At 31.8% G+C, this 27,016-nt stretch overlaps 3 protein-coding genes across 4 annotated transcripts; 2 read left to right on the top strand and 1 right to left on the bottom strand.

Annotated features, from left to right (window-relative positions):
• Nucleotides 1-2,212: 2,212 nt before the first annotated feature.
• Nucleotides 2,213-15,699, bottom strand: LOC130444581 (LIM domain kinase 1). 2 transcript variants are annotated; one of them, XM_056779801.1, is made up of 14 exons: nt 15,399-15,699; nt 14,773-14,890; nt 14,576-14,690; nt 14,391-14,521; nt 14,165-14,338; nt 13,275-13,370; nt 13,059-13,191; nt 12,600-12,973; nt 10,809-11,037; nt 10,525-10,750; nt 10,211-10,470; nt 7,980-8,134; nt 7,483-7,922; nt 2,213-7,110 (listed from the first exon to the last, which is right to left on the bottom strand). In XM_056779801.1, exons 1-14 carry the CDS (start codon nt 15,418-15,420, stop codon nt 6,164-6,166), a joined length of 3,420 nt encoding a protein of 1,139 aa, XP_056635779.1. In that variant the 5' UTR covers nt 15,421-15,699; the 3' UTR covers nt 2,213-6,163. The 2 variants fall into 2 exon arrangements, with proteins under 2 accessions (XP_056635779.1, XP_056635788.1); XM_056779810.1 differs by lacking the exon at nt 13,275-13,370 and having other exon boundaries at nt 15,399-15,521.
• Nucleotides 15,700-15,745: 46 nt separating this feature from the next.
• LOC130451734 (transcription initiation factor IIA subunit 2) lies at nt 15,746-18,699 on the top strand. Its single transcript, XM_056790952.1, has 3 exons — nt 15,746-15,953; nt 16,092-16,326; nt 17,344-18,699. Exons 1-3 carry the CDS (start codon nt 15,876-15,878, stop codon nt 17,373-17,375), a joined length of 345 nt encoding a protein of 114 aa, XP_056646930.1. The 5' UTR covers nt 15,746-15,875; the 3' UTR covers nt 17,376-18,699.
• A 144-nt stretch (nt 18,700-18,843) lies between these two features.
• On the top strand, nt 18,844-26,240 carry LOC130451728 (trimeric intracellular cation channel type 1B.1). The gene is made up of 6 exons (XM_056790940.1): nt 18,844-19,010; nt 19,919-20,088; nt 20,440-20,596; nt 23,055-23,327; nt 23,383-23,668; nt 26,090-26,240. The coding sequence occupies exons 2-5, from the start codon at nt 19,968-19,970 to the stop codon at nt 23,660-23,662; spliced, it is 831 nt and encodes a 276-aa protein (XP_056646918.1). The 5' UTR covers nt 18,844-19,010; nt 19,919-19,967; the 3' UTR covers nt 23,663-23,668; nt 26,090-26,240.
• The last annotated feature ends 776 nt before the right edge of the window (nt 26,241-27,016 follow it).

Below are 27,016 nucleotides of genomic sequence, written 5' to 3'. Positions count from 1 at the left end.
TTCATATTTTATAAACCAAATTTGTTTCGTTTTCATTCTCGTTTAAAAAGAGAATTAGGAGAAACAAATAAATGTAGATCTACAAGAAATGAGGTTAATAACGTCAGTCAACATTTAACTCGAGTGTGCTCATTCGGTGCTTAAAATTTTCGAATTTTTAGGATTCCTACGTATTTATGCATAGAAAAAAGGGGTTTTATAATATAGGTATTTATAGCTCATTCTTTTGTGATGAATTTAGTCAATAAAATATAAGTATAAATAGATTTAATCGTCAATAACACAACGATTACCTGGTGTTATGAATTCAAAATTTAATTACAAATTTTATATTGAATGAACTTAATAATATACATACAGAAGGTGAAATTTTTAATTTGTCATTAAAATTGTTATCCAGAAATACAATATTTATTTAGAATGTAGCACATTTAAGTAATTAATGTCAATATTACTGAGAAACACAATTATATTTATGGTATATTTAAAACACCAGGACTTCATAATCTATGGGCGAGATGGGGTGAGTACTTTTACAGAATAACGTGTCAGGGATAAAAGACTAGAGGGTATTTTGTACGATTAGAAAGTTACCTATTGATAATTAGCTATACAGTTATTAAAGTTCTGAGCTTTTCTGTTATCAGTGTCATAATGGTTTGCGAATACCTAACGAACTATAGATAAATACCAGAGCAAAAGAAAGATTACATTGTTGATAAACTAGCAAAAAAAGGAACCAAAACTATTTGGTGGAATCAGTGAAAGAATATTAGTAGGGATAAGACATGATACTGGGAACTACAACTCTTTGATGGAATCGGTAAAAAAAGTTAGACTCCTGCTACTGGAAACTAAGAGAATATTGGACTCTTGAGACAGCATTATAGAGCTAAGACAAGTTATTGATCTCTAAAATCCTTTGGTTGAATAATTGAAAAAATTTAGACTCTGAGAACTACACAGTAGGGCTGAGACATGCTACTGGGAACCAGATCTTTTTGGTGAAATCAGTAAAAGAATATTGGACTCGTGAGACAACATTGTAGGGATAAGACAAGTTATTGACCTCTAGAATCCTTTGGTGGAATAATTAAGAGAATTTTAGACCCTTAAGTCAACACAGTAGGGCTTAGACTAGCTACTGGAAACTAGAATCCTTTGGTGGAATTGATAAGAAAAATTTGAGACTCCTGGGGTAACATTGTAGTGGTGAGACAAGCTACTAGAAGCCAGAACTCTTGATGAAATCGGTAAGAGAATATTGGACTCGCGAGACAGCATTGTAGGACTAAAACTAGTTTTAGAATTCATTGGTGGAATAAGTCATAGAATTTTACACCTTTAAGACAACCCAATAGGGCTAAGACAAGCTACTGGAAAACTATGATACAAGAAATTGGAACATTGGATTAACTAAAGTAATTCTGTACTTAGGGTGCCAGCAGGTCCAATTGGACATTGTTACCTGAAGGAATCTCAGGACACTCATTTTTACATTTATTGTTAATTACTACGGAATCTAAGGGACCAACACTAGATTAATCAGAATGAAGCTGGCTTACGTTCTACAATTTTTAAATATTCAAATAGGCAAAGAGCGTGTTTTACGTCTCTGAAACGTCACCTCATCAAACATACACACACATAGAGACTCGAAGTTAGAATTTTAGGTGGTTAGGTTATGTCAGACTCGAAGTTAGAATTTTAGGTGGTTAGGTTATGTCGTTAAATTTTTTTATAGAATTTGTTTTTCTTAAAATCCAAAAGATACGCATATATCATGCTAAGGTTATTTAAATCAGTTTTTGTTTTATTAATACATTGATTATTATGAGCAATATGTTGTTTGTAAAAAGTTATTTTTGTTGTTAATACTTCGGCAGATTTATATTAGGTAGAATGGGACTCTATATAAAACGTGTATGGCGAGTGAACATCTGTAAAGGTATAAATAGCTGCCAGTTTTGTGCGATGTAATTTAATGGAATGACCAATTTTTTGTGTATCAATTATAGAAATATTCACTTCAAATCGTCCTAAAGAACTAAAAATTTGATAATTTTGAAAAAATAGTGTTTTGTGTTTTATATCGATGGAGAAAAATTTTAAATCCAAGTAGAATGTACTACTTTTGGAGTTGCTGAATAATTTTCGTGCATAACAATAAAGGAGCAGAGTAGCTAACTTTATTCATCATTTAAAAACATTATTACTGCGAAAAATTTATTTATTTACAGATTTCTTGATAAAAATATTTAAAAAAGATAATAGCAATATTTAAAAAAATGAATATACAATATTAATATATATCAGTACTTAAAAACTAGTAAAACTATTTTGTAATTAATATAAAAAAAATGTGGGACCCAATATACTACACGAAATGGCCACCTACAACTTTATATTAATGCGATACAAAAAAATTAAAAGAACTTGTTGATATTCATACCAGTACACCAACAATCAAATTTTTTTTTCTAATAAGAATTGTGAAAAATTTCATACCGACAGTTGAAAATATTTAAATAAATAATTAAATATTTAAACAGTTGGTTGGCGATGACGGACCTGTAAATTTAATAAAACCACAATTTCAAATATTTTTTGTGTAAATTAAGAAAATAAATTTACGATGGGGGGTAAGTTAGTTGTAGGGGGCCATTTAAATATCACAATAAAGAATATTAAAATGCTAGGCACGTTTTATAAAACAAAAAATTTAAACTTGGAATGATTTTATTCGATTATATATTTACATAAATACTAATTTTATCACAGCATGATTAGAGTTAATAAGAACAATGAGAAGAGAGCTAATTTATACAGCGCAATGTAATTTATTTTTATAAACACGCTGTACTGTTTTTAAAACTTTGTAAATAAATAATTAAAAAACCAACCAAATAAAATTTTAGAAAAACAATATAAATAAAATGATTTTGTTATATCACTGTTAATATATATATTAAATGATTAAAAAGACTCCAGAAACAATATTTTTAGATAGATAATGGTATCCACTGCTTTTTGTAAAAACACGAAATTAGCGCAGTCAATAGGATAAACTCCTTATAAAAACATACATAAAAGAGTCTTGTTTTTATTTAAAAACTAAAGAACCATTACAATCATCATAACCATCATTATAATACGAAGTGTCTCCAAAAGTATAAAAAAAATTATCAGGTTTTCGCAAAGAACCATTATAATATCAAAACCATCATTATAATACTCCAAAACTATAAGGAAATCATCTTCTATTTTTGTAAAAAATTCGAAATTGGCGCAGTTAATAGGATGAATTCCTTAAAAAGTACAATGCAGGATTATAAAACACAAATGAAGATTTTAAATGCAAAGGAACACGATTATTTATTATAATACAGAATGTTCCCAATACGAGCTATGAATTTCATCTGATTGCAGAGTTTTTACGTCATTGAACTGTAACAATACAGGAATATGTTTTTCGGTAGCTTCTTTTAAAAGGATAAGAAGATTCAATCGATAATGCCAGAAAATTCAATCTACCAAGAAAAATATACGAAAATTATCTTCAGTTTTCGCAAAAATCTAAAATTGGCGCAGTTAATAGGATAAACTCTTAATAAAAACATACATTTATGTAAGACATACCATCTTTATATTACAGAATGTCTCCGAAACTACAAAAATTATCAGGTTATCGCAAAAATTCAAAATTGGCGCAATCAATAGGATAAAATCCTTAGAAAAAAGACAGCGGAGGATTATAGAGCACAAATGAACAGTCTGGTAAATATTTAAGACAAAAGGAGGATTACTTATCATAATACAGAATGTTCCCAATATGAGTTTATTGGCGCAGTTAATACGATAAACTCGTTGTAAAAACACAAATTTATGTAAAACAAACGAAGATCTCGTTATATTTGAAAACAAAAGAACCATTGTAATCATCATTTTCATATCATAGCAATGCAAAGGAAGATTCTGCTTGTTATCAAAGAATGAAGAAAACAGGATTTTTGTGTAGGTTGTGTCAAAAAGATGAGGAAATTCGGTCGAAATTCATATACGTTATATACGGGAAAACTGTTAAACAGTAACAAAAACTGGCGCAGTAAATAGGATAACACAATTGAGGATTATGGTTCGTATTAAAGAATATAAGAAACAGGTTTATTATAATACAGGGTGTCTTCAAAGAGATCAATGAGTTTGGTAGAAGTACGTCTTATTACAGAATTTTTGTCATTAAATCGAAACAATATAGTTTTCATGTTTATATATAAATTTTACCAAAATTTGATCAAACTAACAATGTAATAAAATGTACAGGGAGCAATCGAAAAGATTTTTTCTTCGAAATATTTCAAGTTATATAGTTTTTCTTAACCCTTAAGTACTACCCTGTGTAGTTATCAAAACATGGCAACTAAGTATTTCTCATCGTAACTGATTCATGCGCTCTTTAGTATTCTCCTGACTGTCTATGAGGACGCGTGTTTGAGTGTTGCAGTATAAAATAAGCTACCTGAAGTACAATAGATCGCCGGCATTGGGTCAGATTGACCCGACGGTAGCAAAAACGTTATTTTATTTTGAAAAGTGTAGTCTATTATTATATTCTTTTTGTGGTTGTTTCGCGGTTATTTTCGTATAATCAAGTTTTTTTACTTCAAGAAAATGAGTCACAAAAGAAACGTTCCACTTTCTGATCAAGAACTGTTATAAATAGTGGAAAGTGATGATTTCTGGGAAGACATGGAATCAGAAAACCACGCTGAGTCACAGGTTGAATATCAATCCAGCGAAGAGTCACTGACAACAGATAGATTGCAGGCATGTACAGAACTTTTAGGATATGGTGACGAAAGTAACAAGGAAGAAGAAGATGTGGAACTGTTAAGTGAACACAATACAGATAGTGAGGATGACTGGGTGCCTAGTGATAACGAACTTGTATAGAATCAGAAAGACGACTGTGTTGAATTACTTGAAATAGAAGGAGAAAGAACTGATCAACAGAGAAATTATTGGTATGGAAAGAAAGATAAAACGAAATGGTCAAAAGAAGCTCCAAAAAGAGGAAAAACCTTAGCACCAAACTTACTTCAAGTTTTACCTTCCTTGAAAGGAAATGTTCGTCAGAATCCACCATTTACTTCTCTAGAGAGATGGAGATATTTTATTGACAGTACGATGATTGAAATTGAAAAACCAGAAGTATTCTTATTCTACAACAGAACTAAAGGAGGAGTAGACTCTTTAGATCAGAAATGTGCGAATTCTTCCACTTCCCGTAGAACAAGACGTTGGCCGATGACTATTTTTCATGCCATTCTGAACATAGGAGTCAATAGTAGAGTTGTTTTTCAGTTCGCTCAGAAAAGTATGTCAAGATCCGAGTTCATCAAAAAATTAGGCCGCGATTTATGCGTGCCACACATCCAAAATAGGTTAAGTAAAACACTGCCTCGCAGTTTAAAAGTTATAATGGAGAGCTTACTGGGTAATGCAAATCTTACACGTCCAGAACCTCAACAAAGAGGATTAGCTTCTAAAAAAAGAGATGTGCAATCTGTCCGTCTAAAAATGACAGAAAAACCAATACTACTTGTGAAACATGTCATTTACCAATATGCAAGCAATGCACTAGAAATTTGTGTTCTAATTGTATTTAACTAATGTCATTAAAAAATAAGTTTTTTCATATATTATAATAGCATTTTTTTCAATAAAACTTTTTGAAAAAATTTCCACCTTTTTTAAACAAAAAATCAAAATTGGGTCTATTTGACCCAGTAGTATTAGATATGTCACTATTTATAAACGGTAGTACTTAAGGGTTAAATAAATAGCCCGGAACGTATCCAGTGGGATATAATGGAAATTAGGAGAATAGATGAGTAGAAGCAACTGCTGAAAAGAACCAATAAAGACACTGTGAGTATATGTAAATTAGATCAATAAATATAAATAAATTTACGCGGACAAACTAAATAATTTTTCATTTGGAATATTTCAGATTTTAGCTATTTGGAGGTTATGTAACGAATTATAGTTATTCTAACTGCGTGTATCATCCTATTTCTATAGTGTTAATTAAAATACCTCGTATTATTGATACAATCGTGGTGAATTGACTTATGAAATGGATATTTTCGACTTATTTTCATCACAAAACTGTGTATTCGTCCGGACTGGGACTTCTACCGACTTTTTTAAGATTAACTTTATTGGAACCTGTCAAATTCAAAGAACATCTACCGAAGCTGCTCCTGTTTCCGAAACTCAACGGATTTTTTTTATTCAAACTATCCACCATGTTCCTTACGATACTTCCGGAGGCGGCCGCTACTAAAAACGGTTTTTTGTTAACGTTACCCGACGTATCTTCGATATTCAAAAAACCCGTTCGCCTCTGTAGATTAGGAGTTAATTTAGACAGCAGAGAAGGTTTTTCCATCAACTTTTCCTTAGAATCCGAATCAGGAGATTGTTTTTCTAAAATTTCTTCCGGATTTTCGGTTTTCGTAGGCGATCTTCTCTTCAAAATAGGAGTTCGTTTTAAAAATCTCACGTTATCTGAATCCTTGGTGTATCTTCTCCTAGTTAAAATGGATTTTCTTTCGGGATTTTCGTTGGTTTCGCTCATCGATCGATGGTATTTTGGATTCTTATTTAGATTAACATTTTTCAAATTGCTCACGAATTTTTCCGTCACTTGTGACGGTTGTGAGGTACTCACGCCGATACTGTTCAAATTTAAATTGGATACTTTAGCAACATGATCTGCATCGAAGCTTTTTAACTTAATTTTCTCTTCCCGCGCTTGGTTTTCCTTCATCTCCTTCACTAAACGGTTCCTCGTGAAATTTTTCGGAATCTTTCTTAAATGGGGAGAAATATTTTCTCTGAGGTTGTTGTCGGTGTGAGGGGTAGTAGCCGATTCGGTTCTAGGGGGGTCGCATTCTAATTTTTCGATGGCGATAGGTTTTTCTTGATCTCCTATATATACCATATCGTTTTTCAGGAAATCTATATTTTCGTAGTTGGGGAAACTTTTTTCTACATCGGAAATCATGAGACTGTTTGGAGATTTGGAGACGTATGCAGTTTCTCCTAAAAAATAAACGTATCTTAATTAAAATTATAATATATTATATTATAATAATTTTTATAATATATAATATTTATAATAATATTAAAATTATTAATTAAAATCCGATTTAAATCATTATTTTGGGGTAAATTGTACAGTTTGGTGGCTCAACTATCCTCGTAGGAGTTATTATCACTCCGTGTGCTTTTATCATAGTAATTAACTTAGTCAGCACTGAATATACAAAATTAGCCTCTTTCTACTTCTTTTTTTATCATTATAACCTCACATTTATCATAAGTTTCTTGTAATTTCAACTTGGAACCCTCTAAACTATAAGATCTCTTAAAACTTTTCCCACGTCGGAAAAATTCGTTTTTCCATCCACTTACCTTGTTTACCATTTCCATCTCCGAAATCACAAATCGTAATAACAGGTTTATCAACATTTTCCGCAGACGAGACTTTCATAATTGATCTGACATTCTCGTTGCTTTTACTTTTCCCGTTTCCATCGTCGGAATAAATTTTTTCGTTGCTCCGATTCCTGCTACTGTCGTAAATCCTATCGGAACTTCTACTCTTATTACAATCCGAGAATATCTTCTCGGAGCTCCTCTTCATATCGGCCATTTTGCCTTCGCGGATCGGTTCCAAAGCCGGACTGCGATGCCCTGAAGGTATCCCATCGGGAGTGGTACTCCCCGAAGAACTGGGACTCAGTCCGCGGAAATGTTGGATGTCGAAAAGGAGATCTGGAGGTAGAGGCATACCGACGCTGAGATGCATTGAAAGCGATTCCAACCACACTTCCATCACTTCGAACGGAGGGCTAAAATGTAAATAAACGTGTCGATATAATTTAATTTCGCATAAATAATTTCCTTACCGTTTATCGGGATTGAGATCTGTACAAAGAAAAGCGATTTTATAGAAGGGTTCTGGACAAGAACAGCAAAATTTTTCTTTGAAAGCCATTTGGTTCAATCCGAAATCGTTGGATCTCGGCATAAAATCCGGATCTGCTTGGATTCTACCTATTATCTAGGAAGTAAAAAAAACTTCTTAGTTTGATGATTTTTTGTTAGCGCGAACATAAAATTTTGATTATCAATCAGTTTTAAAAATGTAAAACAGTATTAAGCTTTTTTTTCACATGCTACCTTTTTATCTATGGATAAAATTCAAAAATTATACTTGATTTGCCCAGATCTAGCACCATGTGACTTTTTCCATCGCCATATAACTATTACTGTGGTTGAAATTTTTCTACTTTGATAAATTCGTTAACCGTACATCGTATTTTCCAGATCTGAATGCAGTGACTCCTTTTTCTATATTGATTTCAGTAACCATGCACCATATTATCCAGATCCGACATCTTATAACTTTCCATCGCCTGGTAACTTTTACCATCGTCACGGAATTTTCCAGATATGATACCAAGTAACTTTTCCATCGCCATGGTTATCATTTAGGAATTCCACTTTGAATTAGTTGATTATCACTGTATCCAGATTTGTCTCTTGGTGACTTTTGCCTTAACGCTGTGCAAATTCACGAATTCTGCTTTGAATTGATTGATTTAGCATCCACTGACTTATTCCATAGTCTACTAGTTATCTCCAAGGACAAAAATAAATTTTACTTTGAATTCGTTCACCTTACACCAAATTGAGTACCAGGTGACTCTTTCCATCGACTGCTAGCTTCAGCTAAAGCTGCTTCACAAATTGTGCTATGAAATGTTTCATGTGCAATGTACCCTACAAATTGGATACCAAATCCTCGAATTTGGGCACCCAATTAATTTTTCCAACATCAGCTAGATACAGCTGTAGCTGTAATTTACGAAGTGTAACTATAATTAGTTTACTATGAACTGTAATACTTTAGATGGAACACCAGGTGTTCCATCATCTGCCAGCTTCAGCTATAGCTAATTTACAAATTGCACTTTGAATTAATTCACTGTGCACTGTATCCTCCAAATTGGGTACTGAATCATCCAAATAATTTTTTTCAACATCAGTTAGCTACAGCTATAGCTGTAATTCACGAAGTGTACCTAAAATTTCTTCATCACACACCATATCCTCCAGATTGAGTACCAAGTGACTTTTTTCATCGTTTTCTAGCTTCTGCTATGGTTGTATCATGAATTGTACTCTGAATTGATGCGATGTACAACAGATCTGAAACCAGGTGATTTAGTTTATCATAACGAATCTATTTCATAAATTTGATGTTGTAATAATTGTCCAAACATTTCATTCTTCATATTTAGCATTTATATCAATCGCCCGCTAGCTCCAATCATGGCTATAATTCAAGAATTGTACTTGGGATTGGTTCAATATACACCATATGCTCCAGATCTAATAACAAGTGACATTTCCCTTTGTCATGAGCATAATTTACACTGACCTGTGTCCTTCAGACTGGGCATTGAGTGACTTGTTTCATCACCTGCTAGTTACAACCTAGGCTGTACTTTGAATTGGTTCTTCATGCACCATATCCTCCAGATTTGATACCAAATGACTTTTTCTCAACATTGTTGGATATATCTTCAGTTATGATTCAAGAATTGTACTTTGATTTCGTTGTTCATGCACCTTCGCCTCCAGATTTGATACCAAATGACTTTTTCTACTGTTTGTCAACTATCCCTATGGTTGGAATTCAAGAATTGTATTTCGGATTGGTTCAATATACATCATATGCTCCAGATCTAATAACAAGTGACTTTTCCTCTCGTCGTGGTCATAATTTACAAATTTCACTAGAAGTTATCTGACTTGTGCCCCTCAGACTGGGCATTGAGTGACTTGTTTCATCATCTGCTAGTTACAACCACGGCTATAATTCATGAAATGTACTTTAAATTGCTTCTTCAAGTACCAAATCATAAAGTTTGGACACTAAATGACTTTTTTTACACATTGTCAACTATGTCTGTAGTTAAAATTCAACAATTGTGATTTGATTTGGTTGACCGTGCACCGTATTCTGAAGATCTGGGCCCCAGTTACTTTTTCCTGCTTACTAATTCAAAAATGTTTTAAAACAACTTAGAATTGAATTGAATTACGGGGTTCATTGGAAAATGTCACTTACCTCACACAATATTATACCGAAACTGAAAATATCAACTTTTTCATCGTATTTATTTCCTTTCATCATTTCCGGAGCCATCCAATAAGGATTACCGACTACAGTGTATCGTTTTTTTCTTTCTTGACGTTTGGTATTAGTTTGGTTTTTGGGCGATACTTTTCTTGTACTGTTAGTAGCGTGAGAAATGATTCTGGCAAGACCGAAATCGGCTACTATCACAGTTTTATCGTCTCTAACGAGACAATTATGAGAATTGAGATCTGGAAAAGATAAAAAAGTTGATTTTTATGAAAATCAGAAAAAAAAATTAATACCTCTATGGATAATATTCATCGAATGTAGATACGCCATTCCGGCAGCTATATCTTTAGCAAAGGACACCCTTTGTTCCCATGGTAGGGGTTGACAGGAATCGTGTAATAAATCAGTTAAAGTACCACCGGAAATATATTCCGTCACTAAATGGAGTCGCCTTTCCTTATACAAAACTCCAATGAACCGTAGAACGTTATTATGATTTAAACTTCGTAAAACTGCAACCTAAAATATATATAAAAAAAATGTATATATATCCAGAAAATTCTATATAAATATTTACCTCTTTTAAAAAATTCTTCTGAGCTTCTTCGTCTACTCTATACAGTTCTTTCAATACCATAACTTCTTCCGTATCTCTAGTAGTTACTTTGTAAACTTGCCCGAAGAATCCTTGTCCCAATAACTCTCCTTTTACTAAATCGGAAGCCCTGAAAACCCTCTGTTGTGGTCTAGGTTCCAGAAACGAATAAGCTCGCGATAATTCCAAGCATCTCTTTGAATTCGGCGACCTTAAAAATATTACAAAACCATTATTAAATTTTCCTATTGACTGCGCCATTTAGTATTACTCGGACAACGTTGCCAGTTGTCGACAGCGTATCGCACCGCTTATAAATTCTAATTTTACAGGTATTCTCATTAGTGATGTAAAATCAACTGACAGCTTTAAAATTATTATTGTTTTAGTGATATGGCACTGCTGTTGATGTTAATTTTATTTAGATTTATTGAGTTAGGACTTAGGGCTAATATAAATCAGTGCCATATGATCATATAACATATAACAAGACATAATAATTTCCTATTTAAAATTAGGCAACAATGCACGAATGTCACTCAGACACAGATACAACCTCTTTTGTTGGGAACCATCAGGATCTGCTAATCATCTAGTTGAATGATACGAAGTGTCCCTTATTTTACCCTTTTACAGTGATGAATCATAAATTTACCTACCTACCTTCAATTTATTATTGTATTCGTTGAGATTTATTGTACACTCACCGCTCCTAATGGGAACCAACGTCATAGTTAAGCGATCCAAGTATCCCTTAGACACTTGAAGTTCCATTAACCTTTATTTTATATTGATGTGACTCTAACGACCATAAATATAATTATTTGAAGTTTTTATGTACGATAGGATTTTGGTATTTAAAACTGTTTGTGAACAAATACGACGTTCTTAATAGTTTGGTATTCGTCGAGTATGGTAGTCGGATTATTCAAGCAAAGTTTATATAATTATTTTTTTGTATAATAAATAGTTTTTTACATGGGACCAACGTCATAATTAAGCGATTTCAAGTGTCCCTTAAACACGGAAAGTTCCATTAACTTATCAAATTACTCTTATTTATATTGATGTGATTCTAACTACCATAAATATATTTATAGCTTTTGAGTTTGATAGGATTTTGATATTTAAAACGGTTTGTAAACAAATACAACATTCTTAATAGTTCGGTATTCGTCGAGTACGGTAGTCAGGTTATTGAAAGAATATTAAAATAATTATTTTTTTGCATAATAGTTTTTTACATGCCAACGTCGAATTAAGCGATTCCAAGTGACCTTTGAACATTATTATTTTTACGGTTTTGAGTTGACTGACAAAGGTTTTGTTTTAACACCATCAATTCTATTAGATTCACTCATTTTATCCACAACTCTTTAATCATTCTTGGAGTGATTTTATCTATGCCTGGAGCTTTTTGTGGATTCAGTAAATTTATTTCTCTACATTTTTTATTGTGCTACATTTGTCCTGGTTCTTTTCGTATAGATAGTTCTTTAATGCATTTTTGATCAGTTTCTATATTGTGTCTTTTGCTTCTTTGATCTTTGATTTTCACTTGTTGGTTATTAAAAAAACTCCATTTCAATCATACAGGGCGTTGAACTTGTTGCAGTCTCTATCTACAATACTGCTTACAACTAAAACACCATGTATAACAAAAAACTTTACATTGTTACAATGATAAAGTAGAAGAGATTCCATATTTGAAATGAAAAAAAAGGTATAGATCAAGAGTAAGACAATTTAGAACGTTTATAAGAAAAAACTCACTCATCTAATAGTCTGCTCATAGAAGAACTTCTCTCTTTATCCAAACATTGATTATCAGACAGATTATTCTTTCTTCTCAATTGTCTCGATCTAGTTCCGCTCATATAACCCTCGTCTTTTCTCTTGAATAATCTTTCTTTGTTTATCGCAGTGATATTAGGTTTTTCCGGACTATCAGGAGGTTTAAAAACATCTCTAGGATATCCTGTGAGAGAATCTGAAGAGCCGCAACATTTAATATTATCTTGTAATGTTTTTATATTTGGAATGTTGGTATCGCTAGCAGTGGTAGTTAAAGGTACATTCGAATGTCTTAAAGCTGTAAATTTGGCAAGATTATGAGATATCGTTTGCGGATCGTGTTCAATAGTCAACTGAAAAAAAAAAGAAAAACGTTTAAAAAATGTAAAATTTTCAATTGAATTAGTTTGTATGATTTGTAAGGAAATTTTAACATACCTGTAACACCGTATCGGAATACCTTAATAGATTTTCTACGTTTTCCAAAGAGGTATCTTTGACGGGCATACCATTTATTTCTAAAATTTTGTCGCCAATATGCAACGACATAAGATCGTTATTCACATCTAACCTGAAATATTAAAAAAAAATAGGAATAAAAATTAAATTTTAATATTTTTTTTTACTTATTAATACGATATTAATAGGACATACCTATAAGGGGGTAAAAAATAGCAGCAAATGTTAAAAGCAGATGTTAAAAACGCAAAAGCCACTCGTAGTAATTTCCCTTGTATTTTCCATAAAAACCTGGATCAACAAAGAAAAAATTTCTAAATTTCTGGATACGTCTATGATAATCAACACTAAAACAACATTCTACTACCACTATACCAACAATTACGGTCTAGTACTAAGTGGTAGCAAGCTGATTAGATTGTAGCCCAAGGTGACATATTTTAATGAAAACTTTCTTATTTCTTTAAGGGGGTAGTCTGGTCTGGAAATTAGAAAAAACCGATTGTTTTTTTACATATTTTCAAAGCTTAGACCCTTCATAATATGTCCTTAAATGGATTTTTAAAAATTCCCATTATTTCTGGAGATACAGTAGATTTTGTGACATAGCGTCTAAGCCAAGTGTTTGACATGATATCTCAATATCTACCTGATCGATTCCTTTGGAATTTGGTGGAAATCTTTTCTTATACATCTCTCTATCGCGTCTGCCTTGGATTTTAAAAAATTTTAATTTGGAGTATTTTTTAAAAATTCGAAAAGGTCAAAAAACGTAAGTGTTAGTACAGTAAAAGTACAAAGGATTCAAATAACCAATAGTTAGTAGAAAAATAAATAATCGAAACACGAAAACATAAATTAGTTAGAAATTTGAAAACAAATTAGCAAAGCGGTATAATTATATATATATATATATATATATATATATATATATATATATATATAGTGGGCGCAGAGTCGATTTTAGCCCCACTACTTCTTAATCCAACACTGTATATCATGCAGCAACAATAAAAAAGCATTTTAATAAATAAAATTAGAAATCTACAACAAAACAAGCAAATATATATTTAAACAATACTTACTCTGATATAGTGAAACATTGTGTATTACAACCAGGCTGTAGAGCATTTTTAGACAATTTAATGCCTTTTTGTCCCCCCGGTATCTCCACCAAACGTATAGAATGTGGTTTACGAGCAAAAGGAAACCCCGCAGTTTTCTGCAAAGGTTGCATTTGCCTTTTATAGCATTGTCCACTAAAAAAAAGTTTTTTTATCATATAGTTTAATTAGAAAATATTTTACTTACCAGTATAGTTTGGAACGTTCCACAAGGGCGTAAGAATCACCATCTCCTATAAATGCGCTACAAGATCCACAACAAAAACATTCAGGGTGAAATTTATGTTCTCCGGCTACCATTACAGGTCCTGTTATTATCTGAAATAATACATTTTATTAGTGTCATAATTTATGGTTAATAAAGTTATTTACCTGGCTACATTGTTGACAAGATTCTCCATAACGTGCCCAATAATCGTCTTTACAAAAAAGAAGACCGTCTTTTTCGAAATACCAGTTGGATAAAGAAGCATCACATGCGGAACATCTATATAAAGCGATTAAAAACAGTTTTACATACAAATTTAGCATTTATCATATAATAAACTTGAAAATTAATATTATCAAACCTGAAGCATTCCATATGCCATTCTTGTCCAAGCGCAGATACAAACTCTTCATCATCAATTGCATTGAGACACCCCGCGCATATTATTTCAGAATGAGGGGCACTGCTATCTTCTCCCTCTAAACAAATATATTAATCACAAGCGATAAACCCAAAATATTCTATTTAAATTAAAATTTTTCTATACAAAGATATGTACGATTCACTAAAGTAGACTTAAAATACATAAATGTAGTAAATAGTTTTATTATTATGGAAATAAAATTGTACAAAGCCTTTGTCATTTAACAAATAATATGGAAAATTAGAGGAAACGAAACCAAAATATTTTGATAAAACAATAAATTGACAGGAAAGAAAGAAGGACAACAAAATATTTATTATTGTTAAAATCCAATCGAGTTATTTGAAATGGGGTAGGTTATTCATATAGGGTTTGTTTTGAAATATTAGAAACATATTTTAATGTTTTCTTTGACGTTTCTATTGTCACCCACGCATTTTAGAACATTATCAAATATTGGATAATGGATATAGAAAAAAAATGGAAAATATGTAGATTTTTAACAAAATATTAATTGAATAATCTAATATTTAAATTATAAAATTTAGCCTGCATATACTTACCATTTTCACAATGGTCTTGCATATTTTCATGCAAGTTTTTATCAAATTTAATACAAAAACATGTTTGCAATGCACCAAACACTGGTACTTTTCCTTTTTTTAACACTAGATTTCATTTAGCACACATATTATACCAACCAAAAAAGGTTGAAAGATATGTAAATCCCCATAAATAATTTGAAATATGAAGATACATTTATACATAATTTTTTAGCAAATGTATTCATTTTAATAAATTTACAAATGAAATATTTCCTATTATTATTAATCTTAAAATGGTCTTCTATAATTTAATTGGCTCATATTTTCGTGAGTGGCAGTTATATTAATACTCGAAAAAGCTTGTCAATTCAACTGTCAAACGTCAAGTCAAAGAGCTCAAAAGATAAACACACTTGAAGAATTTTAATTTTTAATGTTTTTATTTGTGAAAGAGGGTTTTTTTCAAACTTCATAAACCATTTTTTTATTTAATTTATGATAATGTCGTATCAACTGTATAGAAATACCACTTTGGGACATACTTTACAAGAAAGTTTAGACGAATTAATTCAGGTAGATGTTGTAATTTTCATATAATAAAATATGCGCGTTTGTAATCTTTCATGTGGAACTGTGATATTTTTGCAACAAATAAATACTTGTACGTTTTATAGAAACAACTACAAAGTCTTATATTTTTGATTATTCCAGTATGGACAAATAACACCCCAATTAGCTTGCAAAGTATTATTACAATTCGACAAATCGATAAATCAAACTTTGGCCACAAGAGTAAAAGCTAGATTAACTTTTAAAGCTGGTAAACTCAATACTTACAGATTTTGTGATAATGTATGGACATTTATGTTGAACGATGTGGAATTTAGGGAAGTACAAGAAATTACTAAAATCGACAAGGTTAAAATAGTAGCTTGTGATGGAAAAAGTAAGTACTAAACAGTAAATTTATTAATTACAAATATAAAGTTCCAATCTGAGTATGTTGATGATGACTTATTGTTTCAATCACTTGATTAAATTTCACAAAAATATATGAAAGAACTCAAAAAGTTACCATTTTAAACAGATCTTTTAGTTTATTTTCTAACTACTTGAATTAATTTTTTTATTAATACTTTTTGCACAATATACACCAACCCCAGACTATAATCAAGTCACTACAATGCTTGATTGTTGCTACTATACAGTCTGGCATCATCTTTTCTTAGACACTAGTCCAATCTCAATGGGTATGGGCCCACTAATTTTGTGGTAATTTCAATGCAAGTGATTTGATTATGTCTTTTTAGACAGTTTTTTTATCAATTGATATAAGATAGGAAAGTCATGTGTATATTTTTACATTGCTTTGGTTAATACAGTATAACATCATAAATCCGGAATCACTGGGAAAGGATTCTGCACTGCAAAAAATACAAACCACAGATCACTTAAAGTTATAGAATGAAGCTACCGATACTGAGAAAGGGGTTGGTAAAATTTGGTAGGATAAGGAGGATTTTTATAAGGAGGAGTGTTTGTTGGAGTGGGCCCTGATATAGGAATTGCTCCTCTGCAGGGCTGGGGTTGTGGTGGTTCCATGGGGTAGTGTTTGCTAACTTTTCAGGAGTGGAAAAGCGGAGATTTTGGCCAGAAGAAAGCGAAAGAGAGCTTGCAAGCAAAACGTTTCTTCTCGCATTGGGTTTTTGAAAAAATTTTGTGTTTCTGTCAACTCGTTGAACCAAGTCATATGAAACGACAGATTTGCATCTTTAGCCCCCTTCATCATGCACATCATTATGGCCATCTTTAAACTTTCGACACTAATCACTCACAACACCATCGCGTTTGGAACTCCGGATTTATGATGTTTAACTGTATAAGTAAAGGGGAGATTAAAAAAAATGGATGTTCTCATAGAATTGTCAATTTTTTTTGTACGAAATATTAATTTTCTTTACAGATGTTAATGAAGAAGGAAGTTCTAAAAAGTAAGGTATATAGTAGATTTCAATTAATTATTGTGTACATAGACTGCTATCTGTATAATTTAGTTTATTTTGTTTACAACATCTTTTTAGAATTGGAATAAGCAATTATTTTATATATATATACAAAAATACAGCTTGGTTAGTTGCGTTGAAAATATTCTTATCCATGAATTTTATTTATGATTAAAAGTTTTATACAATTTTTTTTTCTTAGATCGTTGCTGATTTCAATTTCTATCATGACCTTTATGTATGAATTTTTATTAGGAAATAGAATTATCAATTATCAACTTTATATTTAAAGAAATTAATAAAAAAATTTAGTTAAAAAAATCTGATATATGATTGTGGATAATGTTTTTTTCTACATTTTTTAATTATGAAATTCAGCATGATGCTACTCAAAATTTAAATATATATAGTTCAGGAAATGAAGCTCAAAAAAGGCAAAACCACGCAATTTTTTTCGTCCTGCATCGATTTGTACAAAACTAATTTCACCCTCTAGTTCATTTTCTATATTAAACCGTTCTACGTTTTTTGTTTTTTAAAGATGAAAACTTCCCCTAAGTGTAAAAAATTATAAAATAACATTTTAAACCTTAACATGGGTAAAATTTGGCTTGGATTAGTTAAAGTTGAAAAATTATTCCCCTCTATCGAATCAATTAAGTCCTCAAACATCGTCAAAACATCACTGCACACGTTAAAGATGTTATTGACGTATCCCCTCCACGCTCAATATTATTGACAATATCCCCTCCACTTTTCGTTGTCAATACCAAACCATATTGTTAATATTATTGACCGTGTAAGGTCCGTTTTAGTTTTTTTACGGTGTATCGTACATTTTAATTGTGAATTCTTTGTTGTTTCTAAATAAAGTAGGACAAGTCAATGGCAGTACTTTTAAGTGTTGATTTGAATTTTATATTTCCTTTTTATTTTTTTTATTCTGTGTTAATTTCGTATTATCCTGTACCAGACAGTTTTCGAAATAAAAATAAAAAAACCATAATTGGGTATTAATTTCGTATTTTCCTGTACACGACAGAATTCGAAATAAAGGTAAAAAACTATAATTGTGTGTTAATTTCGTATTACCCTGTACATTTCTCGAAATAAAGATTAAAGAAAACTTTAATTGTGTGTTAATTTCGTAGCACCCTGTACATGATATTTCTCGAAATAAAGATTAAAAAAAACTTGAATTGTGTGTTCATTTCGTATTACCCTGTACATGACATTTCTTGAAATAAAGATAAAAAGAAACTATAATTGTGTATTACCCTGTACATGACAGTTTTCAAAATAAAAATAAAAAAAAATTTAATTGGGTATTAATTTCGTATTACCCTGTACTTGACAGATTTCGAAATAAAGATAAAAAAACTATAATTGTGTATTACTCTACATGAAAATTTTCGAAATAATCTAACGGAAAGTATGTGAGCGTTTTGGTAAGCGGCTAGACTTTATTTCAGACCTCGCCAGATCAACGAGAAGTTGAGCATACGCTCCAGTTTAAATTTAGACGTCTGGTAAAGCTTAAAAAAACTTCCGCACAGAATTCACTTCTTGACAGTTACGAGGTGTGGACCAATCATATAGTGTTTGATAGTCCAGGAAACTAGAGAAGGTAAAAGTGGAAATATATAATAAAATATTAATATACAAAATAAGGTTATTACGTTGAAAATAATTTTATTAGAATTATCAGTGAAGTTTTACGTAATACTTTCTAAACTAATATTATCAGGTTAAACATTTTATTATGCAACCAGTAATACACCTTGGTCACGTTCAGTGATTATTACGATGACTTTTTAATGTAGTTGTTCTTTATAAAAACAGCTTCTTTATTCGTGAATGAAAAAATTAATTGGATATATGTTTACATCGAAAGTTTTATGGAATTACATTGAAAAATTGTTTTAAATAAATCTTCGTACGAGGGTTGCTACTTAAGTTTTGAGATAGATAAGTAAAAACAAATATTTATAATTGGATATAGATTTAATGTTTTTTGACGTTGACCTCGTAATTTATTTTTAATCTACGGGAATAAGAAGAAATCATTGGGGGTCAAAGTACGGTTTTTGTTTGAACTGACTTATGAGAGTCTTGCATTGTCGTGGTGGAAAATGATTAGTCTTGTGTTATTGGTTTCCCTGATTTTTTCGAACACTTCTGGCAAACAAACACTCAAACTTGACCGTCCAAGTTGCTCTAACGTAACGTCCAGTTATTTCGGAAAAACAGGCGATCATTTGATTCGATGTGCTTGACATTGAAATCATTGTTGGTATATGACAAAACTTAAGTAGCAGCCCTCGTATTAATAAAGATGTCCAAACATTCAAACATGATATTTTCAATAGAATTATCCCTGGACTATAAAGATAAGTTACAATTTGTTTGGTCCACTTTTTTATACCGTTTTTCTTTACGTTAAAAGTGGTAAATACTTTTAAAATCTAGTAGTCCGTGGTCAGCCATTCCGAAAATGCATCAGCGCTCCAGATTTCAACATTTTTAAAATTTCAGCATCTAATCGAGTAGATTTGACGAAGGAAAATTTTAGTACGTTAAAAAAATGGATCCCGAAGCGTTTTTAGATATCGCCAATCAAGTGGTGAAACTGAAAATGTTTCCCTATTTTGATATAGCGCACTGCACGTTGTGTGCTTTGGGTGTACGAGAGGATCTTGGCAGTGGTAATAACTTTTATATACCTATATGTTTTTAAAACTATAATAATAATTATATGTAATCGAATTACTTAATTCCTCTAACAAAATTTATGGTATTATCAGTTTATTTCAGATAAGAAATACAAAAATTATGAAACAATAACACTGAGATAACCTTAAATCGTTTTATACGTTATACAGGGTGAATCAACTAACGTTTACTTCATTTTATTACGTTCAACATTTTAAATATCAATTTTTTTTGTATTAAAAAGACTTAACATAAGTAATAAATAAAAATATTAGTTTTTTAATTATTGGTATGAATAATTATGAGGTAATAAGTTTCTTAGATTCACTTTTCTAAATATCTAGGAGCTCAAGCGTTTTCTCGAAAGCATCCTCTTGCATGTTGGTTATCGTACATGCTGGTGGTGTTTGCTGGTGGTATGGTTGCCAACGGACTCCTCGCTGAACCGATTTTAGCTCCACTGAAAAACACTCCACAACTTTTAGTAGCTACAGCAGTATGGTAAGAATTATTTATTTTTAATCTTGAAAAAATAACGGTCGAGAATGATTATTCTCAATATGATTCGTTCAAAATTTATCAGCTGGTATACGAATACAATAAAATACAAGGACAAGACATTTAGTGAAAAAAATTACAAAGGCCCAAATTGTGGAGGAGTATAAAAAATTGTATAAAAATTCGTACGGACTAAAATACCGGGGGTATTGAGCTCATATTGTGAAGAAGTACTTCAAAAGGATGAATCTATCAGAAAAAAAATCAGAATCGTACTATGAAGAGTTGTAACACAAATACAGGGTGACAAAAAATTAAAAACTTTAAAAAAATAATCGGTTCAGTTATAAAATCGTACATACCGAAATAGTTTAGATATTGTACTAATATTCTGCATAAGAAATCTCAAAGGGTGTATAAATATAGAAAAAAATCAGGAGTTTTGTCGGTGAAGTAATAACCCAGATTCAGAGCGCCAAAAAAATTGTGTAAAAATTTTCAAAAAAAAACATTGGTTTAGTTATGAAAATCATATAGACTAAAATAATTTAGATACCGAGGTGAAAGTCTTAGAAAGCATTCTCAGAAGATGTTTCCGTCGATAAAAAAATCGAGAGCGAAAATAGAAACATGGTAACCTCCATACCGGGCGACAAAAAAATTGTGTAAAAATTTTCGAAAAAAGCGTTGGTTTAGTTATGAAAATCATACAAACTAAAATAATTTATATATCTAGCTGAAATTCTCAGACAATATTCTCAGAAGATGTTTCCATGGATAAAAAAATCGAGAGCGATAATGGTAACCTCGATACCGGGCGACAAAAAAATTGTAATAAATGTTTAGTAAAAACATTAGTTCAGTTTTAAAATAATACAGACTAAAAAAATACAAATATTAAGTTCAAATTTTGGTAAAGTTTTCTCCAGGGTTGTATCCAGAAAGAAATAAATCAAGAGTGGGATTGGAAATGTAAGGACCGAGATACCGGACGGCAAAAAAATTTAGTAGAATTTTCGAATTTAAATTCAAATCATTGGTTGATTTATAAAATTGTACAGATCAAAATAATTTATATATTGAGCTCATATTTCAAGTAAACATACTCAAAGGATTTATCTCTTATATCATAAATCGAGAATGAGATCGGAAAAGTAGTAAGCGAGATACAGAGTATCAAAAAATCGTAGTCAAAATTTCGTAAAAAAATTAATTCACTTATTAAATTATATAAATTATTACAAAATTATTCGGATATCAGAATGAAATTATGAAAAAATATTTCCATGATTAAAAAAAATCGGGAATGAAATAAGAAATGTAGTAAATATACTGGAGACACAAAGTGTAGAATTTTCGAAAAATCAATCAATTTTTCATAAAATTATTCAAATCAAAAGAATTGAGATATTGAGCTCATGTTTAAGGAAAGTATTTAAAAAAAATATATCCATAAAGACAAAAATCAAGAATAAAGTCGAAGAAATAGTAACCGAAATAACGGGTGCCAAAAAATTGTAGTGGATATTTCAAAAAAATATTGGTTTAGTTATACAATCATACAGACGAAGGCACGAGAGATTTTGAGCTTATATTTCAGGAGAGTATCATCAAAGAATGTTTTTCTAATAAAAAAAATCAAAATTGTGATCGCTATAGTATTAACCGAGATACCGGGTGCTAAAAAAATGTAATAGAATATATGATAAAACATTAGTTTAATCAGAAAGTCATACAGGTCAATACACGTGAGATATTGAGCTCATATTATGGAAGAGTGTTAATAAAGAATGTATTCATAACAAAAAAAATCAGCAACTATATCAGAGGATTGGTAACCAAGATACCGGGTGCCCAAAAATTGTAGTGGATGTTTCAAAAAAATATTGGTTTAGTTATACAATCATACAAACCAAAGTACGAGAGATTTTGAGCTTATATTCCAGGAGAGTATCATTAAAGAATGTTTTTCTAACAAAAAAAAATCAAAATTGTGATCGCTGTAGTATTTACCGAGATACCGGGTGCTAAAAAAATGTAATAGAATATATGATAAAACATTAGTTTAATCAGAAAGTCATACAGGTCAATACACGTGAGATATTAAGCTCATATTATAGAAGAGTATTAATAAAGAATGTATCCATAACGAAAAAAATTAGCAACTATATCGGAGGATTGGTAACCAAGATACCGGTTATCAAAAAATGTAGTAGAATTATACATAAAAAAAAGTTGGTAAAGCATTCCACAACAACCGTATTTGGGTTTAGATTTTCTTTCAGCTTGTGAAAAACATTGTTAATTTCATATTTTATAAATTTTCAAACCCGGACTATAAATGAAGTATTTCCGGTTGCCCTCTAAACTAGAACAAATTCAGGGAAACCCGAACTGTTGGCCATCCTTTTAACACGAATTTTCAGTAAAAGTATATAATAATTGTTTCGATGCTTTGCAGGTATGTGGTATTTTACACACCTCTTGACTTGGGATATAAATTAGCCAAATTTTTACCTGTGAAAATAATATTTTCAGCCATGAAAGAAATCTATAGATGTAAAAAAGTGTACGACGGTGTCACCCACGCCGCTAAATTATATCCCAACGCCTATTTGGTGATGATAATAATCGGAACTATCAAAGGAAATGGTGCCGGATTCACTAGATTATTGGAAAGGTTGATCAGAGGTGTTTGGACGCCTACCGCGATGGAATTCATGCAACCCAGTTTGTAAGTTCCATTTACCGACAAACGATTCACTTTTAAATCGATTTTTCTTCTTCAGTTACACCAAAGCTTGTATGGTGGGCTCTATAATATTCATCTTGGACAAAAAGACAGAATTGATTTCAGCGCCACACGCTTTGGTTTATTTCGGCATCGTAATTTTCTTCGTTTACTTCAAATTGTCCTCCATCATCTTGGGTATCCACGATCCTTTCGTTCCCTTCGAAAATCTCATGTGCGCCTTGTTCTTCGGGGGAGTCTTCGATACTTTGGCTAAAATCTTCGGCAGAGGGCAACTCAAAGAAGGCGAAAGTAAAGATATAAAGAAGACCAATTGATTAAAAGTATGTAAAGCGTTGCTTTTTTCCCTATTTTTGATTATTTATTTTGGAAAAAAAACATCTAGAAACATTGATATCTAAAAAAATCAAATTACCACTCGAGATATTTGAAATCAACGGTCGACTTTCTTTTCGGATAAGACATAGACAAAGCGCATAAGTTTAGGTGATTCCCCCCCTTTTATCTGTTGAATTTTTGGCCTCCAAGGGTTTATTTCAGTGATCCAAAGTGTGGTGATAAATTCGGACTGTATTGGGGGGTGTTCTACTATCTTCCGCCCAGTTCTGATATTATTTCAAACGTGAGACGTTGGATATGAAAACCCGCGTTATCCTCGAGAAGAATCGCATTCAACGATGAAATGCTTTCCAGTTTCGAGCGATAATCGGTTTTTTAATGTGTTTTCAAAAGGTTAGAGTAGAATGCAGCATTTATGGAATATCTAACATAACCCGCGGACCTGGTTGTCTTCGCTTAGTCTGACGCCTCTTGTATATGTACCATTTCCCATCTTCTTTTCATGGAGCTATACGCAGCAAATGTATGTCAAATGTAACACATCAATGATCCTCTGATATACGTATCAAATTTGGATTTCGCAAGCGAAAGATCCTACACATCGAGAAAGGAAACAGATATGAAGGGTCCAGGCATATTAACGTACTCTTTTGGACTTCTATTCTAAGGATAACACGATCAATGCTGAACAAGAACAAAAACCATCACTCGAAGTTCTCCAATGTTTAAGGTGGAAGAGGCTTGATTAACCCCGTTACCCTACAACGCCATCCAAAGTCTTAGACATCGAGAAACTGGATCAATGGTCACATCATCACGACCTCAAACAGCTGCATATTGTCAAAGAAGCTTTAAAAATCTGGCCTAATAGGTCTTTATCCAGAGATCGAAGGTTTCGTGATGGCTATTCGGGATCAAATGATCATCACTCAATCCGACGAATGCAGTGTCAACAAACAGCCGCAGAAGGTGCCTAGACCCTGGACGATAACATCGGCAAACATCTTCGACGACATTCAGAAGGTTGTGGAATTGAATACTTTCCACACAGTAACCCTGCAAATAACACCATATCATAGCCAAAAACCAAGTATTTGTTGAAGATGTTTAGTTGTTTGAAATCTTTTATGGGACGATTAATTTCCTACGCATAGTGATTTAGACATAATTCCGGATCGAATGAGACTTTTAGATTATACTACCAGTCCCGAAGAATTCGCTTCCGTAGACTTGTAGAGTAAACATCGAGCCAGCGATGTCGAGGTGGATAATGATTCTGCGATCTTTTCGAACACTCGCTGATGTACCATTCGAAATTGATCGTTCTGGAGACAGATTCACCAGAAACGATAGTTGCTACACAAGTTTTGATAGACAAGAACAAATATTTGTAATTGGATTTGCACGAGCATCGACCGCTTCTTCAGGTGTAGAAAAACGTTGAATTCGCTATTCATTTTTGATCTGCGCGAATAAGAAGAAACCATTGGGTGTCAAATAAAGATTGTACGCCGAATGACCTATCGATTCGATGGTTTGACTGTTCCAAAACGTTTTTGTTCGAACTGATGTACCAGAGCTCGCATTGTCGTGGTGGATAATGATGCGTCTTTTGCAATTAGTTTTTCCTGATCTTTTCGAAAACTTGCTGATGTATCATGCAAAATTGATCATTGTACGTTGCTTCGAAGTGTTTAGATCTACAATTCGTTGCCTGTCACAATCTTTGGAAGCACCGCGTTGGAGTTTTTTCTGCATTTCTTTGTATAAATCGACACGAGCTTTGTTTCCAACAGCTAAATATCATGCAATATTAAAAGTCTACTCTGCTGGGACTAATGCTCGAGTATGACTCAATCTCACGCAGTTTGCGCATAGAATCGATGCCTTTTAGCACAACAGCCGATTTTGGAAGACATTTATCCTGTAGCGAAGTGATTGATTTAGGAAAGGCAGCGGTGCTTCATCACCAAAATTCGAAGCGAGTTGATCGGATGCTGTTGATTTAATCCACGTCGAAATTGAATGTTTCAAGTAGTAAACATCTCAAATAGCACTAATTTTGAGTAGATCCATTATTAAATATAAATATTTGACATATTTACCTTTATATTCAGCGATATGTTACATGCGTTACAAGGAAGAAGTTATAAAATTAACCTTGATTTTCATAATTTTTTATCACGTTTAAATTACTCTATATAATAATGATTACTTATATTTTAACGTATTGACGTGTTTTTTTTTTCAAAACTTGTCGTAAAAATAATTACGTACGTTAAATTACATGAACGAATAACCGATTTTGTTATAATTGTCAATCTTCTAAACTAACTCGAATAAATTCCGTTTACATTAAAAAATACACGAGCGCATTTTATTTATTTTCTTTTTTTTTCTTTCAGCATTTCAACGAACATGGAAGAGATAAATTTGTCAAAAGTGCGGATCGTCAAATTTATCTCTTGATAATATATTTCACCATGTTTTTATGATTCTCAAAACAATTGTACCGAATTATTTATATAAATAAAAAAAATGTTATGAAACACGAAATTTTTATTTCAAATCAAAACATTTACCCGCAATTTGAAGTCAAAATGAACGTGTTAAGCCGGTTTTACACGTGATCAGCTCCTTGTTTGCACCACGCTCAATAATATAACATAATATTATTTTATTCGTGTGAGCCCATCTTAATAATCGATGAAAATGTATCTAACTTAAAGTCTAGTTTCCTATACTTTGTTCCTAGATTGATCTGCCTGCATTAATAGAAATCAAGTTGCCAAACTGAATACACCAACACTCACAATTACACTGTCTGATATGAGCGTTTCGATAACCTAGTTATCATCTTCAGAGACTAATCAACACTCATAATTACACTATCTGACGCGCGTTTCGATAACAAAGTTATCTTCAGAGACTGAAGGTAAACAGTTTAGTCTCTGAAGATGATAAATGGGTAATCGTAAGTGTTAGTGTAGTGCTAGAAATAAATAGTGTGTTCAGTATGAATATCAGCAATGGTTCCAGAAACTCCAACTTAGTTATAAGTTGGAAAATGTAAATGTTGGTAGTGCATTGGATTTCCTAGGTAGGGGCTGTATGTATTTTCTGGAGTTTTTTGTGTTTTACGGCTATTGAGAGTTGACCTAACTATTATTATTTTCTTCTAAAATATTGTACTTTCTATTATGAGATCATAAAGCCGGCGCTGCATGCAAAAATAATAATCGAAATACCAAAGAAACAGATTTTGGTTTCCAAAAAATAAAAAACGATTTGGCGAAACAGTTTATAGGACCCTGGGGTCGAGAGGAAAAAAT

This window comes from Diorhabda sublineata, chromosome 1, assembly GCF_026230105.1.
Source record: "Diorhabda sublineata isolate icDioSubl1.1 chromosome 1, icDioSubl1.1, whole genome shotgun sequence".
NCBI lineage: Eukaryota > Metazoa > Arthropoda > Insecta > Coleoptera > Chrysomelidae > Diorhabda > Diorhabda sublineata.
Note: the sequence above shows the minus strand (reverse complement) of the source record. Positions and strands in the feature narration are given on the sequence as shown.

Bases quoted from the DNA above. Each gene is read 5' to 3' on its own strand.
- LOC130444581 (XM_056779801.1), bottom strand. From the start codon at position 15,420: ATGCAAGACCATTGTGAAAATG. The intron at 7,923-7,979 runs GTAAGGAAATTA...TTTACATTTTAG, and splicing joins GATCTCAATCCCGATAAACG to CCCTCCGTTCGAAGTGATGG. The intron at 7,111-7,482 runs GTAAGTGGATGG...TTTATTTTTTAG, and splicing joins AGATGGAAATGGTAAACAAG to GAGAAACTGCATACGTCTCC.
- LOC130451734 (XM_056790952.1), top strand. From the start codon at position 15,876: ATGATAATGTCGTATCAACTGTATAGAAATACCACTTTGGGACATACT. The intron at 15,954-16,091 runs GTAGATGTTGTA...TGATTATTCCAG, and splicing joins GTTTAGACGAATTAATTCAG to TATGGACAAATAACACCCCA. The intron at 16,327-17,343 runs GTAAGTACTAAA...TTTTCTTTACAG, and splicing joins AGTAGCTTGTGATGGAAAAA to ATGTTAATGAAGAAGGAAGT.
- LOC130451728 (XM_056790940.1), top strand. From the start codon at position 19,968: ATGGATCCCGAAGCGTTTTTAGATATCGCCAATCAAGTGGTGAAACTG. The intron at 20,089-20,439 runs GTAATAACTTTT...CTAAATATCTAG, and splicing joins ACGAGAGGATCTTGGCAGTG to GAGCTCAAGCGTTTTCTCGA. The intron at 20,597-23,054 runs GTAAGAATTATT...GATGCTTTGCAG, and splicing joins TTAGTAGCTACAGCAGTATG to GTATGTGGTATTTTACACAC.